Source organism: Hyla sarda, chromosome 4, assembly GCF_029499605.1.
Source record: "Hyla sarda isolate aHylSar1 chromosome 4, aHylSar1.hap1, whole genome shotgun sequence".
NCBI classification, from domain to species: domain Eukaryota; kingdom Metazoa; phylum Chordata; class Amphibia; order Anura; family Hylidae; genus Hyla; species Hyla sarda.
Window position 1 is genome coordinate 291,705,540 of NC_079192.1, and position 19,625 is coordinate 291,725,164.

The window sequence follows — 19,625 nt, forward strand, 5'->3', positions numbered from 1 at the left end:
ATGACGAAGGTTGCAGTGGTCTTCAACCTGTGGACCTCCAGAGGTTTCAAAACTACAACTCCCAGCATGCCTGGTTGAAGACCACTGATGAAGGGATTGACAGGCGGTTATAATGAAGGGGAGGGGAAGAAGATGGCGGGGGTCTGGATGATTACATGGGGGGATGATGTATTTCCCACCCTAGGCTTATAGTCGAGTCAACTTTTCCTGGGTTTTTGGGGTAAAATTAGGGGCCTCGGCTTATATTCAGGTCGGCTTATACTCGAATATATACGGTAAGTTAATGACATGAAATTCACACAACTGGTATGGAGGTAAAGCTATGGACCGATTATAAACATCCTTTTATAGCTTTGTTTTTTCATTGAAGAGGAATAACTTTAATAATTGCATATGAATTATCTACATGAAGGGTATGTGTCACTAGATTTATACTGCTTGAACCACAGGCAGCATGAAACATATCCACGTTGACTCTAACTCTATAAAACAACTCCTTTATTGTCAGGGAACGACAACTGACCGTGACTACCAACTCTTCCAAACAACTTCCTATACTAAAAAATCCTGGATCCTACATGGGATGGAATATTTCAGTTATCTGCAGTGGATTTTTATACTTTAAAGAGTACCTGTCATGATCTTGTTACATTTTATAATCCTCCCAGTTCACTGCCCCCATCATGATAAACCACCTCCTGCTTTTATTTTTATTTTTTTTAGTTTTCTACCTTGATATTGTTCTGTAGTTTCTGCTCAGTCTCAGAATTCACAGACTGGAAAGGGGTGTTATCCAGCAGGCTGTGAAATCATCTCAAGCCATTCAGGGGAGAATTTCCTGCCTCACTCTGCTACACACAGCCCAGAGCAGTTCAGTGTGAGATGAGCTATGATTGACTAAGGCTGCACACACACACCATCCCCTCAGCACTGACTGCATTTCTTGATTTTGGACTTCTACCAAGCCAGCAGGAGTCCAAAGTCTGTGCTAGAGATGGGGGAAAATGTGCTCAGGACAAGTAGGAAGACACTTAGTGGCAGCTTTTTTAAACACAAATAAAACATAGAAAACTTCATTTTTAAAAAAAAGAGTTTTCATTTATCATAAGGAGTGCAATAGCAAAAATGTGTTTTAATTAAAGTGCCTATTTAAAGGGGTATACCAGGAAAAAAAAAATGTTTTATATCAATTTCTCCAGAAAGTTAAAGAAGTACTCTGGTGCAGACTACTCCTGCTCCGTCCTGCCCGGGCTGCAGAAAAAATTAAAATAAACCATCACTCATCTTCCTGGGTTCCCGCGGAGCGCCACGCCACTACAGCTGATCGGTCCTCCAGGCCATCTACTTCATACTTCCGTGTGAACGAAGCGTCACATGGTGCTCAGCCTATCGCCGGCCGCCATGATGTGCTGCCTCGGCCCATAATATGCTGAGCGCCATGTGACGCTCCATTCACACGGAAGTATGAAGAAGATGGACCGGAGGACCGATCAGCTGTAGTGGCGCTCCGCGGGAACCCAGGAAGGTGAGTGATGGTTTATTTTCATTTTTTCTGCAGCCCGGGCAGGACGGAGCAGGAGTAGTCTGCACCAGAGTACTCCTTTAAACAGATTTATAAATTACTTCTATTAAAAAATCTTAATCCTTCCAATAGTTATCAGCTCTATTCTAGTAGTTATCAGTTGTTCTATTCTGTCTGAAAACAGTGCTCTCTGCTGACACCTCTGCTTGTCTCAGGAACTGTCCAAAGAATTAGAGGTTTGCTAAGGGGATTTGCTCCTACTCTGGACAGTTCCTGAGACAAGCAGAGGTGTCAGAAGAGAGTACTGTTGTCAGACAGAAAAGAACAACTCAACTTCAACAGCTGATAACTACTGGAAGGATTGAGATTTTTTTATAAAAGTGTAGTAAGGCTATCATGTTTACAAGTAGTAATACTGTTAGACACAATACCTGTGAACAGCTACACACACAAGAGTACAGTGTCTCTGCCAGTGTTATGTGATCATCTGAAGATTTGCTGTCTATTGGTTCACCTGTAAAGTAAAGAAAAAAACAAGAAAAAAAACAGTGATCAACAATGAACCATAGATAACTGCACATGTTGTAATTGATTTACTTTTTTACAAATGGCAAATACTACTTCTTTTTTTTACATCCTTCAGAAGTGTTGCCATAAAGCGTTTTTTATGGTTTCCTCAATCACCCTTTTATTTAAAATGACACTTGTATATAGCTATTGCTTTACAGACATTTATGGAAAGATGTACTAGTATATTGGAGAGTGAGGAGCTTTGTATGCAGACACCTTTCTTCTTCATTAAAAAAAAATCACAAACAAAATCAGTAAAGTACACAAGAAGCGTCGGCCGATTCTGAGCGCTGGTTAATCTTTTACGATGCATAATCACTAGGAAATCTCATGCATATTTTAACCTGTCGGGTTGTCCCCTTAGAAAGGAAAACGTTAATCAGTTTGACAGGAGGTGCACACTGCGCTTTAATGAGGCGTCTTCACCTTCTTACTCTTGGCTTTTTTATACCCACAAAGAACTTATTTAATGCATATACTTGAGACAGAATCTTAGAATGGACTAAAACACTTTAGAAAATATTCAAAAGGGTTAAAAGAGTAAGTATTTTGAGTCAAAGAGAAGCAAACAGTGAATATATTAGACAAGTTGAAACAGTCTACTTGAAGAACTCTGTTTGATCTCCTTTATAAGGGCGCCATCTTGTGGAAAAACTCAGTAATGTTACCGCATTGCATGATTTGAGTTAAGTAATATAAATAATACAAATAGGTTATATTTTGGTTGAAGTGGTTATTATTCACTCTTAATTGTGAACTCATACCATACAGTAATTCAAAATATTGCTGACACATTGTGACATAATTTGTTTCACTGGATATGAATGATACTTACAGTAAGCAAAATAGTTTAATGAATATCTATCATTGTTACCAACACCTAAGAGAATGTTCATGCGGCATATCTATCCTGATGGCAAAAAATATGATGTGCGATGTGTAGCAGAAATTCCAAGGGTAGCCTCAAATTTCTGCAGCATACCTTGAAATTTTGTAAAGCACATTTAACTGTAGTCACAGACGCCGACTGCTCCATTCAGTGGTGCTAACTGGCATTCTGCATTTCTGGAAAACTTTCCAAATAAGTTACATGTCACTTATTCCCACGTATAAAAAAAGAGTTGGTACATAAAACTGCACATTTGTAGTGCAGTATAAACCGTGCTGCCCATTTCTGCTTAAAGGAGTACTCCAATGCAAAGCATTCCCTGTGCCAAGTAACCAGTTAGTAAAGTTATATAACTTACCCATGTACTTGCATTTACAATTCTGAAGTGATCATGGACTTTTCTGCATTTTTCCGGCAACCGGAAGCTGAGTAGTTCTCCCTGGTTTGATGACGCTCGACCTTCTTTCTGCAGCGCGTGTCCGCCATGTTTAGCCCGATGACTCATCAGTCCCATGAATCTTTGCGGCTTTTCCCTGCCTCCCTGTCCAGAGTCGGCTACGCCCCCGTTCATAAATATTCATGTATTCAGTGTTTGCAAAGCTGTAATTGGTCAGCTCTGCAAACGCCCATCTTTCATCCTTGTCACAAAGCCGCCATGTGTTCTGCCTGGGCCAATAGGAAAGCCCCTATCTACGCTAGCGTAGCTACTACGCCAATTCACAAAATGAATTGCACAGTTTAGTTACCTATCTCCATACAGTAGCGTCGGCGCTGGAAACATGGCACATAGCAGGCTGACTTAGATTGTAGTACTGCTAATGTTTGCATGTATTCTGTGTATTGTAAAGCTCATATTCGGCACATGTGAGGAAGGACATATTTTGGACGGGTGGGGATATGGAGATGGGAGGCCAATGGAGGCATTTATTATAATTTGGGGAGTGGGACGAGCTGGGGAAAAGCAGGGGAGGGCAGGAGCGGACCGGAAATTATGCTAGGGCATTGTGGGAGATGTAGTCTTTTACACTACAATCCCTATGCACTGAACCCGGAAGTGACAGGAGCTTTGGACGGGCATAGCGGAGGAACTGCTGGACTGATTAGCGCGATAGTGGGCTCTATCAACAGGTACAAGCCTAGGATACATTTAGGGATTACTTTATTTCTAATTGGGAGCATCAGAGTTTTCCTTTAACACAATGGGCAAGTATTTCACAAATTTTTAAGCACTGTTTTTCATCATAGATTTTGTCACGCATTGAAATTCTATACTATTTGTCATAGTGACATTACACCAAAAAAGGAACACAATGGCTCTATTTTAAAGGTCATGTGTTAAACATAATAACTACCCTTCTTTAAATGGGCACGGTCAGCTATAAAAACTTTTTATATGTTGTACATATGGTAAAACAAGTTTTCTAATATACTTCTTTAAAAAAGAATTTCCATTTTATTAAAGAAAACTGCCTTTGAAAATCCCACCACTAGGGGTCCCTCCTACCTCATGGGACAATGATGAGTCCCACAGCAGCATGAACATGTCCAAGGGTCATTGACACGAGATGGCTGATTGACAAGGCTGCAGGAGGAACACAGTTTGCAGCAACACTGCTGTAATACAGAGTTTTACCAAATGTGCCTCCAGCTGTTGCAAAACTACAACTCCAAGCATGCCTGGACAGCCAAAGGATGTCTGAGCTTGCTGGGAATTTTAGTTTTGCAAAAGCTGCAGGCACACAGCTGAAGGCAACACTGCTGCAAAAAAAGATTCATCAAAACACTGTACCTCCAACTATTCCAAAACTATAAGTCCTGGCATTACAGGACTGCCTAAGGATGACACACATGAATGACATAGGAAGATGTAAGTTATACACTCACAATATTGTCTTTGGAGGTAGAGTACAAGAAATCTCCGATAATCATTAAAGGGGTACTCCCGTGGAAAACTTTTTTTTTTTAAATCAACTGGTGCCAGAAAGTTAAACAGATTTGTAAATTACTTCTATTAAAAAATATTAATCCTTCCAGTACCTTTTAGGGGCTGTATACTACATAGGAAATGCTTTTCTTTTTTGGATTTCTCTGATGTCACGACCACAGTGCTCTCTGCTGACCTCTGCTGTAAATTTTTGGAACTGTCTAGAGCAGGAGAAAATCCCCATAGCAAACATATGCTGCTCTGGACAGTTCCTAAAATGGACAGCAGAGGTCAGCAGAGAGCACTGTGCTCGTGACATCAGAGAAATCCAAAAAGAAAAGCATTTCCTCTGTAGTATACAGCCCATAAAATGTATTGAAAGGATTAAGATTTTTTAATAGAAGTAATTTACAAATCTGTTTAACTTTCTGGCACCAGTTGATTAAAAAAAAAAAATATTCCACAGGAGTACCCCTTTAAGTGTGCTTGTGTATGTTTGTGTATACAGCATAAATCCTGAGAGGAAAGGGTTACAGAGCAGGGCTGCCAAGCTCCCGAGAGCAGTAAGTCAGCAAAGTGAGGGAGGGGGTGGAGTCATCACAGTGAAGGCAAGAGAAGGACACGCCCCCGCCCATTGACAAAATGGAAAAGACAGTGACCAATATTAATATGCTATTTTTTAGAAAAATATGAGTGATAGAGACATAAAAATTACATGTACATGATCAGGATAAGGTACTGAATAACATATAATAGTTTTGTTTTATTTGTGGGATCTGACAGGTACCCTTTAAACAAATCTTATAGGACCATTATGTACAATTATAATAATGAATAAAAAAATATAAAAAATAAAAAAACTTTTGCCAATAAAACTTTTTTGTTTGCTTATTAAAGATATCAACATCCACACAAAAAAAGATAAGGATAATAATAGCTAGACAAGTGTAAAAGTAAATCATACACATCTTTATGCCCAAACAAAGCAGAGAAATACAGCTGAGTGGTATCTTAAAAAGAAAAAAAAAACTATAATAGCTGCAAGAAAGAAAATCAGTTCTCATAAATGTAAATCAAGATTAATGTCAATACAAGATAAACAAGGAAATAGCAAAAGTATCAAAAAATACCAACTCAATATGTATCTCACATAGTAATTATATTGAGGGGTAGATATCCCACCAACACAAATTCTTTGTGAGCAAAGTATCCACGATGAACCATATGTGCAAAACGCGTCATATTGATGGCACACTGAGACCAGAAACAAAGTGGCACAGAACTGAGCTGGGCGCTTCTGTCCGTCTGTCATCTTAGCGACAGGTGAGGGTGTCAGCACCTGAACCCACCAATCAAAACTGTGGATAGGGGATACATTTTAATGCCCGGACAACCCCTTAAAAGACTAATAAAATAATAATGCTAGTATGACACTTCACCTACCTTGTAGTCCAATCATTTCAAGGTAGTTGGGGAACTCAGCCATATGATTTTGCTTCACATGAATTTGTACATTGTGCTTATGTTTCTTTCCTGACAATAAAGGCTGAGCAGCAATAAGTATGCGAAGATCCATTTCTTCCTTCTTCCATTTTTTGTTTTCCTTGTCCTAGTTTAAGAAACTTATATTATGAATTATTTTTTTATTTAGTAAAAACTAAATAGGCATGTCTATACAAGCGCAACAGTTCTGACTGGGCAAGTGTATAGCTTAGGAATATGTTTTGCCCCATCTCTTGTGTGACATAGCTCTATAGCGATGAATGAAGTCATACAGTGATTTTAAATTAACATGCTGACCATATGACTCAGGTCAAGATCGCAACCAAAATCCTCATCTAGCACTGGCATAAGCTACATAATATGGACTAACATTACACCTAAAATCAATAGGCATTAATATGTAGCTGGTCCCTCCTTTGCAGTGAGAACAGCTTTCACTCTTCTGTAAACATTCCATCCAGAAGATCATTTGTGAAGTCAGACACTGCTGATGGATGAGAGATCATGGCTTGCAGTCTGATTTGTATGTTATTCCAAAGGTGTTCTATGGGGTTAAGGTCAGGGCTTTGTGCAGGCCAGTTAAGTTCTTCCACACCAAACTGTTCCAACAAAGTTGAAAGAATACAACTGTCCAAGATGTCTTTGTATGCTGAAGCATTTAGATTTCCCTTCACAGGCACTAAATGCTCTTTCAGACGGGCCGAGCAGGTCCCTATACCATTTACAATAACTGAACCTTTATTTGCATGACCCTTCAATATCATCACTATCAGCAATACATTCCCCATTTTCAAAGAGCAATGTGCGACCAATGAAGATTTAAAGGGGTAATTCTTTGGAAAACTTTTTTTTTAAATCAAATGGTGCCAGAAAGTTAAACAGATTTGTAAATCACTTCTATTAAAAAATCAAAATCCTTCCAGTACTTTTTAGAAGCTGTATACTAAAGAGAAATCCAAAAAAGAAATGCATTTGATCTGATGTCATGACCACAGTGCTATCTGCTGACCTCTGCTGTCCATTTTAGGAACTGTCCAGAGCAGCATATCTTTGCTATGGGGATTTTCCTCTGCTCTGGACAGTTCCTAAAATGGACAGCAGAGGTCAGCAGAGAGCACTGTGGTCATGACATCAGAGGAAATGCATTTCTTTTTTTGATTTCTCTTTAGTATACAGCCCCTAAAAAGTACTGGAAGGATTAAGATTTTTTAATAGAAGTGATTTACAAATCTGTTTAACTTTCTGGCACCAGTTGATTAAAAAAAAAAAAAAAAAAAAAAAAAAGTTTTCCACGGGAGTACCCCTTTAAGTGCTGCACAAAGGATCCTATGAGCCAACAAAGAAGAGTTTTCCCTGAACATTAACTGATCACTGTCCCTTTTAAACAAATTATTGGGAACAAGAAGTCCCATGAAAGCTCATATTATTGATAATCATCCCATGTAAAAGAGCCTAAATGGGTCATCCAGAATTTTAAAAACACAGCAGCTTTCTTCTAACAGCGCCACAACTGTCTCAGCTTGTGCGTGGTATTGCAGTCTGCCTCATTCACTTTAATGGAGCTGAGCTGCAACACCACACACCACCTGAGTGGTGATCATACATCTTATTCCCTATCCTTTGGATAGGGGGTAAGATGTATAAAACCAGAATACCCCTTTAAGAGGTGGATGACAATACTACTGTTTATAAAGGGGGATATTCATAAAAGTGTTTACCCATTTTTTTCTTTTCTTATATTTGTCGCTAAAAAGTCGCAGCTGCGACTACACATTTTTCTTTGCGACAATCCTTCCTCAGAGCGAGAAAAGCAAAAATAATGATTTCAGCTTTTGTAAGTAACTTTCACAAATCAGCTTACGGTAGTTAGAGATTTATAAAATGCGAATGTCGCAAAAAAGTCGCAATAAAGTAAAAGTTTTCTTATATTTACACCAGGAAAATCCTGGTTTAACCTTAGCGGTTATCCCGAGCATGACTCGGGGTTAATTTTCCCTGCCAGGAGCGGTAACCCTGAGTCACGCTCAGGGTAGAATTGCAGAGTTGCCGGCTGGGCTGCACGATATATCGCAAAAGCAATCGAATCGTGATTTTTGCTTTTTGCGATATAGCGATACAGGCCCCGGGAAAACATGCGATTATCCGCTCGGGTCGGCTCCCGTGGAAGGAGCCGGCCAGAGCAGGTTAAGACAAATACTAAAAGTCAGTGTTTCCCAACCCGGGAGCCTCCAGTTGTTGCAAAACTACAACTCTCAACATGCCCGAACAGCCAAAGGCTGTCCAGGCATGCTGGGAGTAGTAGTTTCACAACAGCTGGAGGCACCCTGGTTGAAAACACTGAGCTAAGTGTAAAAGGCCAACAGGAAGAAAATAAAATAACCTTCTACTTACCTTCTCCCGGTCCCTGCAGATGCCGTTCCCCTCAGTGCGCTCCCGTCCCTGCTCTCTTCATTATTCATCTTGTAGGACCTTTCCCTTTTCAGCCAATCAACGGCCGCAGTGGTGTCACGTGTCAAGCCAGTGATTGGCTGAAGGGGAAAGGACTTATTCGACAGAAAATACACTAGGTTTGAAGGTGAGAAGGGGGGATGAATGTTAAGGGGGGGGGGGGGGGGGGGGAGAATGTGACAAAGGGAGGGGTGAGAATGTGACAAGGGGTAGGAGAATGTGATAAGGGGGGGGGATGTGACAAGGGAGGGAGGATGTGACAAGGGAGGGGGGATGTGACGGGGGAGATGTGAAATTTCAATGCAAAAAATTGTACCACTTTTGGTACAAATTTCCACACATAATCAGACTGCCAGGGAGGTTAATAAAATACCTCACCTACTTTTGATCACCTGTGGTCGATTTCAAGATTTTGCTTAAGCGCGACAAATTTATTAAGGCAGTGCAACATAATAATAAATTTGTCGCACGTAAGCAAAACGGCAGTCAAAAAAAAAAAAAACTAAAAACAAGAGGACTAAAGCAAGGTTTTATAAATGTCCCCCATAGTGTCTGTTGGTGTCTGATCTTATTTGTTAAATGTCTGTGCCACCAGAGAAAAATATTGGAAACTTGCTGCTACTTTTCTGGACATATGGCATTTACTACAGAAGTAAGTACTGTAATGTGTTTCCAAGTTTGCATTTTACTTTACTTTTCATATTTCAAAGCATATTTCTTTCTGTACTGTATAGCCCAGTTTTTTCTACCTTTGGTTGTTTTCACATGAGTACATGAAATAAGTTAACATAAAACACAATAATGCAAAGTAGATCAAAATACTATAGAGCAGTGGTCTTCAACCTGCGGACCTCCAGATGTTGCAAAACTACAACTCCCAGCATGCCCGGACAGCCGTTGGCTGTTTTATGTTATTACCTGTAGAAATGAATATAATGGAGCTATAATGGCATCAAATGCTTCCCAGTGTTCATAGCTAAACGCCAATTTTGAAAACTTCACAACAGCTTCTGCAGACACAGCATCCTTTTCTGAAGCAAACACAAAAGAGGCAAACAATGTAGATCTCCAAATACACATATAGCACAATTGATAGCTCCTCTTGCATTTCACAACTTTGTTATCAATATATCATGAGTCCCATTGTGAATTGTACTTGGCAGTAGGAACATTTAAACTAATTTTAGACAATGTAATGCTGCCTTTGGCGGTGTCTGGCATCTTGTGAATCTTCGAGGATGCTTGGCGAACATTTGTTTTTGAATGATTTATTTCTTCTTGCAGTACATTTATCTTATTGGGCACGATTAAGCCATCAGTTATGTTACATGCTTTTTAGTCTGCCTAGTCTGCTGCTTTGGCTAAAGTCTGGGTTAATATATATGAATAACATCCAGTTTTAGAATTGTACAAAGCACAGATGCAGACTGTGATGCAATCTGCTCTGAAGCATTATTTCTTCATCACAAACAGGGCCGCTATAGACAGCAAAGGGGCCTCGGGCCACAGTATGTGGGCACCTTACTTTCCAACAGCTTGTTGGCTGCCATAGGGCACCTACTTCAAATCAGTCAATCTATGGATAGCTTTATATAGTGTATATAGGAGACGAGGTCCGCTTACCTCCCTCGCTCCCTGCTGGGTCCGTGTAGCTCCGCCCCCTAGTGATGATGTTAGGGGGTGGAGCTACAGACGGTGGCCAGGCTGGTAAGGGTGTGAGGCTCTGTTCACATTGTCTGTTTGCTAAACTACAACTCCCAGCAAGCCCAGACAGCCAAAACGGAGTTGTAGTTTTACAACAATTGGAGGCTCTCTGTTTGGGAAGACATTGCATTATGGGCGCACTCCCCAGCAGACAGCGGCAAAAATGTCCTAACCAATTTTTTGTGTTTCTTTTTTCTTCTCATTTCAGATCCATGTATGCAGAGGATTACGGCAGATTCGGAGGACTACTGAGGATGAACTAGATTTTTATTCTTTTAATAAAATGGATAAAGAGGACTGTAGGGAAGTGATTTTTAAAATAAAATAATTTTCCCAATGTGTTTTTTTTTTTTTTTTATAGAATTTTCAGGCTTAGTAGTGGAAGCTGTCTTATTGACGGAATCCATTCATAAGCCAGCGCTTAGCTTTAGCCCCAAAAACAGCTGGCGTTAACCCCCAATCATTACCCCGGTACCCACCGCCACCGGGATGCCGGGAAGAGCCGGTACCGACAGGCTCTTCCCGGCACCTCCCGGGCCTAGGCGGTAACAGGCTGGCGTTATTTAGACTTGGGAGGGCCAAAAACAATGGTCCACGCCCACCCTGGTAACGTTAGGCTGTTGTTGCTTGGCGTTGGGCGTTTTTTCACTCTCATAGATTTTGATGGGAGGAAAACGCCAAGATCCCCCCCCCCCCCCCCCCCCCAAAAAAAAAAAAAAAAACATACTCAGGACATTTTCGAAAACCAGCCTCTGAGCCCAAGAGCTGAAAAACACCCAAAAGATAAAAAAAAAAATGCCAAAATGAAAAACACCAAATGGCATTTTGCAGTTCACTATTGGCTTGCAGCTAACATCTGGCTGTGGTGTTTTTTCACAGAAAAAACGCTGTGCGGCAAAATGGGCGTTTTTATCCGCGTTTTTGCATGAAAAACCTCAGTGGAATTCTAGCCTGAGGGTGCATTCACACCACGTTTTTGCAATACAGTTCCCGTATACGTTTTTATTTGAAAACCGTATGGAACCGTGTTGAAAACCGTATGCATTGACTCTCCATTGAAAACCGTATGCCAAACTATGCATCCGTTTTGCATCTTGTACAGTTTTGGCCGTTTTTTTTCTGAACCCAAAACCGTAGCCTACCACGGATTTTGGTCCGGGTAAAAAACCATATTGAAACCGTATTCATTTTTTTCCCACATGGGAGTCAATGGAAACCGTAGAGAACCGTATGTGCGTATGGTTCTATCCGGTTTGCAATATACGGTTTTTGACTTTGCACAGTTTTTTTCTTGGAATTTCAATCAAACAAGTGAAACTTCATTCATAATGCAGTGAAAAATTAAAAATGAATATTTTTTTTCTTAAAAAACGGATGCAACCGGACATCATTTTTCAAACCGTATGAGGTTTTTTAACCGTATATTGGTTAAAATTTGTACACACGTTTTGATACAGTTTAGTACGGTTTTGAGGAATCAGTTTTTCATCAAAAACCTGATACGGGAACTAAATTGCAAAAACGTGGTGTGAACCCAAACCTTACACAAATTTTCTCTGTAGAAAAGAATCTATTCATTTACAATGTATCATTTGCAATGATTCAGCTCCCATCTGCAGACTATTTCAAGCCTTTCTACTGTGAAAATTTGAAGTGCTGGTCTGTTCTCTTTTTTTTATTTTTATCCAACTAAAATTTAAAAAAAGTTAAACGCTTACCTTGCACTGCTAGTTCCAGCAGAGAGGAGTCTTTAAGCAATTTACATAGCTCACTTTGGGGAGTACTTCTCATATTGCGCTCACCTTTGTTGCCTCCCCCTAAAGCAAGTGATAGACAAGAGAACACATTACCAATGTTTCCTTCCGCTCCAATCGAGTGCCTCCAGACTACATATGTTAATACAGTTACACCACTTCTAGTTCCTGTGACTAATAGTCTCCTATGGGCATGTGCATATGCATTATACATTTTCTGCAGCTCTAAAATAAAATCTTCTAGAAATATGTCACAAGTGTACCTGTCATTTCAAAATATTTTCATATGATGGTTTTGTTAGATTAACCCTTAAGAGTGGTGACAAGGTATTTCCACTCACTGCTGTTTTTAAGCCCCTGAGAGTTCCCTCCATAGTGTTAAGCTATTTTTAATTCTCTCCATTTCAGGGGGCAGGAACAGAGCTGGGCTGTTTGCCAGTAGTATGTAGATATGTACTTCCTTTCCCTTACTTATCTTGCCCATCAAAGCTCAGTGCATACATTTCTCTGGTATGCCATGACCTAGTGCATGCAATGTGCACTAGACCAAACAGGCAGGCAATGTTTGTCTATAGGGTAAAACCCATTTTAAAGTACTGCACTGAAGATGGCATGTGGAGGGAGAAGTCGTTACTAATGCACTGGCTTTGAAATGTGCAGTATGAGCAGAAATAAAGGAAACCGCTAGATTAAATTATTAAACTAGATAAACCGACATATAAAAAATGCAAAGCAGACTCTAAAATGGAGTCCACGGATTGAAACTCCTAGATGCCATATTCGCCCTTGATGCCATATTCGCCCTTCCCTCTTTAAAACGTTGCTCCTTCTCGGCGGCATACATGGAGAGGCCATGGGGTTTGAACCTGCTGAATAATCTTAGTCTCCATTAGTGGAGGGAAAATATTTTTTAAATTCTAACAAAAACGAACTGATTAAAAAAAGCAGCAGCAGCACAGCAAGAAAATAGTTACACTAAGCACTCCACTCTGCTGCTACTGAGTACCTAAAATGAGAGGAAGGGGAGATCACATCAAAGCAATTTGTACATACAGCAGAAGGTACATTGGTATTTACACAAGGGACAACTGCTGTGAACTTTATGTGTGTATGGGTGGTCAGACATGAGAGGGAAGCCTTGATTTAAAAGTGTGGATCATCTTAAGCTGACAGACAGGCTCAGCTTGCAGGTACAAAGCCGAAGCTCTCTCCCTCTTTCCTGCACATAGTAAATGCCAAATCCCCCACCATTTCCTGTGTTTTGTCTTAAGCTAGCTGTCACTAAAGAAATAATTCCTCTAACAACAGCATAATGCAGAGAAGATAGACACATAGTGGCCAAATTTTTCCAGAGTAAGGAGTATTTTTTGGCAAATAAAGTGATTCACAAATGTGCTATAGATTACATAGACTATCAGATGGCAGGAAGTTGTTTGAAACAGCCTTGGAGATTTAAGCTTTAGCCAAATAAGAAGGGTCAACTATTTGCTTTTCTTCTTTCCTGCAAGAAAAGCACCACATACTACCCACTGAAATCAATAAACAAGAGAATGTGGAGCAGTTCATGCCAAGGTACAGTCATGAAACTTTGGATTACTTTTGTATAAATTTGTATTTTGTGATTTTCATGATGTACCTTGGTGTTATTATGTACATAAACTTATTATGTACATAAACTTATATATTTGATGATTACCCCTCGGCAGTCCCCCTTGCCTTTAAAATGCCTCAGGATTTGACGGTTTTCATGTTAATTCTAGAGGACTCAGGAGAATAAGAATTTATGGTGCTATGGGGAATGTTCAACACTAACAACACTAAAGAAACCTTAAAACCCTTAATAAAGACCTTAATAGAAACCTTAATAAAGACATTTGTTACCTGAAAGGATATCAATGCCAGCAAAACAAAGCTCTGCAATCACATCATGTATTTCTGGTTCATCAGGAACTGGTGGTCCAGCTTGCAAAATTCTTCTATTACTATCTGTCAGGGCTTCAAGAATGGCAAGGAACTGGGCTGCATTGTTTCCAAACATCTCTACCAGCAGTCGTTCTGTGCTAGTACGAGGCCATGGCAACTAGGAGAAAAAACAGCAGTTTTGCTAAAAATAAACACACAGATAAGGCTGCTACACCATAAATCTGGCTTCAAATTTTGTTGCACACAGCAAATAAGACACATTTATTAAAAAGTACCTGTCACCAAATAAACTTTTCTAAACTAACTTAGGATATGTTCCCTAACTACCCCTAACACTCTTCTCACCCTTAAAAAAAATTTCAGGGCTTTAAAAAGCTCTGTATCTTCATTTTATTCTTGCTCACATAGTGCAATCTCCCAGCAGGAGAAAGTGGGCATTTCCCAGCAGGCATGACATCACTGAAGCCTGCTGGGGGACCACTTCCACCCTCACATCGTTTAAGTGCTGTGACGAATAGATGACCTCAAGCTCTGTGCATCTTTTGGTAAGGCTCTTTGCAGCTTTCAATGAGGCTCTTTGCAGCTTTCAATAAGGCTCTTTGCAGCTTTCAGTAAGGCTCTTTGCAGCTTTCAGTAAGGCTCTTTGCAGCTTTCAGTAAGGCTCTTTGCAGCTTTCAGTAAGGCTCTTTGCAGCTTTCAGTGAGGCTCTTTGCAGCTTTCAGTCAGGCTCTTTGCAGCTTTCAGTGAGGCTCTTTGCAGCTTTCAGTGAGGCTCTTTGCAGCTTTCAGTGAGGCTCTTTGCAGCTTTCAGTGAGGCTCTTTGCAGCTTTCAGTGAGGCTCTGTGCAGCTGTCAATCCAGCTCAGTGCAGAGAAACACTTCCTGAGTTTGATCTCCTGCCAGGCCGGGAGGAGACCATACTCACTTTATTAAAGGGGTACTCCAGTGAAAAACTTTTTTTTTTTTTTTTTTTTATCAACTGGTGCTAGAATGTTAAAACAGATTTGTAAATTACTTCTATTTAAAAAATCTTCTTCCTTCCAGTACTTATCAGCTGCTGTATTAGGTGGATAGGTTTGCTATGGGGATTTGCTCCTGCTCTGGACAGACAGACAGAAGTATCAGTAGAGAGCACTATGATGAGACAGAAAATACATTTAAAAAGAAAAGAACTTCCTGTGGAGCATAGAAAAGAAATTTAAAAAGAAAATAACTTCCTGTGGAGCATACAGTGTGCTGATAAGTACTGGAAGGGTTAAGATTTTTAAATAGAAGTAATTTACAAATCTGGCTGGAGCAATAGAGTAAAGACAGAAGCCCCAATGTGGAGCGGTGAGTGGCACTCAGTACCAAACAATCTTTCTCCCGCAGGCAGCCCACGATATATTGGTGCAAAAGGTGGAACTGTATACTTCTTTCCTACAGTGGAATATCAACCTGTGTTGCAAGGTGGAACTGTACATTTTCTGTTACAGGTGGACATATTCTGTGCTATAAAATGGAATTGTACATTTTCTATTATAGTTGGACATTTATTGTCATTATCAGGTGGAACTGTATATGCTTTTCTTAACAGGTGGAAATAAACTATTGCCGGCATAGAGACATATATTGGAACAATCTTTTCCACAGCTTGTGTGAACAACTTCATAATATAGGTGTACTCTATTACCATTTAAAAGACATTAGTGGGTTAGCTAACCCAGGCTAATCACCATATGATACATAGTCCGGCTACCACAAAAACCGCAAGGGCCCTGCGGAGTATTTTATCACATTTTTCTTTTATTTGTGGAATTTGATGTCATTATATTGAAATTTGATGTTATTACATTTTTATATCTATTGAATTTGATGTCCATCACACACTCATTTTTTGGGTAGGACAATGAGGACTGTGGACTGTTTTTTCCCCCTGTTATTTTACTATCTCTCCTTGGGTGAGAGGAATACAGTTAACCTTGTGTCTTCTGTTGTGAGCTCCACATTTTTCTATTTTAATTTACAAATCTGTTTGACGTTCTGGCATCAGATGATTTAAAACAATAGTTTTTCACTGGAATACACCTTTCATTGGGGCAGGGAACAGAACAGAGCCACCTAGTGGCCATTTTTCCTAAAACATTTTAAACATATTTATAATTTTAAAAGCAAGTGAATGGGAAGGTGTCTACTAATTACACAAGGAACACTATATTAAAAGTTTTATTTGGTGACAGGTACTCTTCAAGCAGAATGCACCAAAAAGAACAGAAACTTTGACTCATTTGGCAAGGGGTGAGGTTTATCAGGAAAAGTGGTATGGTCTAAACTGCAAATACCATATGCCACGACGATGCTAAATTGGCACATTGCTTTGGGCTAACTTAAGCCATAGAAATTGGAATAAGCTTGAAACAGAAATGCAAACTTAGACTAGGCAGTGTAAAGATGCCCCAAATGTATTTACCTAAGCCACTTTAGAAAAATTTGAGCCAAAGTGGCTAGTAAACAAAATCTATAGTTTTTAATTCCAGCATGCATAAAAATGTTTCAGACTTGGTAGACTTTATCAGTTTACAATCAGACAGGACAACTAGTAAAATCTCATATAGTTAATGACCGTGAAGTATAGCTTTGACTACATTACTAGGATGTTATTTCAGGATGCTATGCATAAGATATGGTGGGCAGAGTATCTGACACATTACATCTGGTCTAGACAAGGAAGTGGTCTGCTCAAAGAGGTGGTCTTTTGGACAGGTTTCACTGCATTAGTATAGAGTTAGCCATAGGAGTACCCATCATTCCCCTACTTAACTGCATGTAGAATGGAACAAATAGATAAACAAGTGCAACCCAAAAAGAGTGCAGTTACCCAGAGAAGAAAGAATGGTCTGCATTAAACATATAAAAGAAATAATAAGGAAGTGTAACAAAGAAACAACTGTGCCAGAAACTATGCTATAGGACTTCCGCCCCTTATTTTAGGGGACTGCCATAGAAATACCAATAGCAATATCTGTTTTAAGATAGCAGTGTTGTACTTTTTAACCCATCAATAGAGGGTTCTTTTTTTAAACCCATCACACTATAATACGGTTGTCATCTAGCAGGGCATAAATGTGGTCTTAATCACAAAATGTCCAGTGTGCTATATAAAGTGCAGGATCAAGTTACATAAGATAAATGCTTAAAGAGGACCTGTGAAACTGCTGAGTTTTTTTCTTTTTTCTTGAGGCCTTCTGGTTTCAAGCTATCAGTGCCATTATTTTCAGCCCTAGTGTGCTGCAGGCAGCCTAGATAGCTAAGGGGAAATTCACCACTGCTCAGTTCTCAACAAATAGCGCAGTAGTGACCACCACCATGGCGACCTATGACCTCAGTAGCATATTGGACAAAACTAATAGCACTAATAGCTAGAGAATGGAATAACCTAAAAAAAAAAGTGCCTGAATCCATAGAGCAACTCCACATTTAAAGAGGTCTCCTTAAAGGGGTACTCCACTGCTCAGCGTTTGGAACAAACTGTTCCGAGTGCTGGAGCCGGTGCCGGGAGCTTGTGACATCATAGCCTCGCCCCCTCATGACATCACACCCCAACCCCTCAATGCAAGTCTATGGTAGGGGGCATGACAGCTGTAACATTCCCTCCCATAGACTTGCATTCAGGGGGCAGGGCGTAAGGGGGTGGGGATATGACGTCACGAGCTCCCGGCACCAGCTCCAGCACTCGGAACAATTTGTTCCAAACACTGCACAGCGGAGTACCACTTTAAATGGTAACTAAAGATTTGTAATTGTTCGAAAACTTGGTTGTTAGAAAACTAGTAATAGCATGCACCACTGTCCATGGTACCTTTTATCAGCCTACAGACTATCGTCTATGGCACTGTGTAGTCTATTATAATGAGCCCAGAATGGCAGCTAGTCTGGTATGGCTCTGTTCTTTTCCTCAAAAGAACAGTGAACAATAACAAATACAAGTGCCAAGATATTACTCCCAAAAAAAGGGTCAAAACAATACAGTTTACCAAACTAAAAATAAAAGGCAGATGATCCAGCACTATTTCCATGCAGCTTTATTAGGAACACAGCACACAGGTAAAATCAGCCTGAACTCAGACGCGTTTCGAGCGCATGCGCTCTTTGTCGGTGATGTCACAGGTACTACCAGGTGAGGTTAAATACCTTTTGCTTGTGGGAGGGAAGGGAAAGAAATCCCATAACCCCACCTCTCTCTGGAGACGTGTGACATAGTTCACATAAGTAAGAACAAACAAAGTTAAAATATGTGTAATAAAACCAGAAGATGAAACATACATGCAATAATGTAGCTTGATTGTTCATAAAAACATAGGAATTAAATGTCACGGAAGGGGGTTCAAAAAATAGGTATAAATGCTTTTAGTAGTGAAACAGCAGTTCTTGACGGACATTTAAACCCGTCGGAGAACGAGTCCCCAATGTGAACTGCCAATATGCTTCACGATCTGCCAATTTTTTCCTAATGCAACCCCCTCTCGTGCCCATTTTAACATGTTCAATGGCAAAAATTCGAAAGGTGTTTAATTTACCGGCATGTGCAAAATGAAAGTGTGCAGATGCAGCAGATCTCTGTCTCACTGCTGTCATAGTACTGTCATTCAGATGTTCCAGTGCTCTTATTTTCAATTTTCTTGTTGTGTATCCCACATACTTTAAATTGCACTCTGTGCACTCTATCATATAAATTACATTACTGTAGTTACAGTTTATGTAATTGTTGATAGAGTACCTTTTGGTGCCATCCGAGCTCTCGAACTGAGTCGTCTGTTTGACATACTGACAAGTACGGCACACTTTATGTCCGCACTTGAAAAACCCTTTCCTTTCTAACCAACTGCTATTTTTCCTGTTCTGTGAGGCAACCACACTAGGGGATAATTTATCCCCAAGTGTGGGGGCCCGTTTGGACACTATTCTGCAACCTTCTTCTAAGATTCCAGCCAGCGTATAATCCTGTTTCAGATAATGTAAGTGTCGCTGTACTATGCTTTTAACCTGATTAAAGTAAGGTGAATAGGTAATAGCCAAAACTGGTTTTTCGGTTCTGGTAGATGATTTATTGGCATTATTTGGGTTTAATAAATTAGCTCTTTCCTTTTTGGCTACTTTTAGTTCAGCTTTTTTAAGAGTATGATTGGAATATCCCCTAGATTTTAATCTTTGTTTTAATTCACTGGCTTGTGTGTTATATACATTTGTATTTGTACAATTTCTTTTAAGTCTAGTTAGTTCCCCGACTGGAATTGCTTGGACTGTGTGTATGGGGTGATTGCTGTCTGCTCTCAGGACCGTGTTGCCCGATATGGGCTTTCTGTACGTGGAGGTCTCAATAATTTGGTTCTGGGACCCTCTCAACACTAAAT

At 40.0% G+C, this 19,625-nt stretch overlaps 1 protein-coding gene across 1 annotated transcript in view; it reads right to left on the reverse strand.

Moving 5' to 3' along the window:
• The window catches only part of CFAP54 (cilia and flagella associated protein 54), a 395,393-nt gene that overhangs the window by 327,820 nt on the left and 47,948 nt on the right, over positions 1-19,625 (reverse strand). Inside the window, exons 9-13 of the mRNA XM_056574483.1 lie at positions 14,196-14,394; positions 12,279-12,377; positions 9,775-9,887; positions 6,349-6,514; positions 1,954-2,036 (exon numbers count right to left, since the gene is read on the reverse strand). Of these exons, the coding sequence (XP_056430458.1) occupies positions 1,954-2,036; positions 6,349-6,514; positions 9,775-9,887; positions 12,279-12,377; positions 14,196-14,394 (660 nt within the window). The remainder of the gene's footprint in view (positions 1-1,953; positions 2,037-6,348; positions 6,515-9,774; positions 9,888-12,278; positions 12,378-14,195; positions 14,395-19,625) is intronic.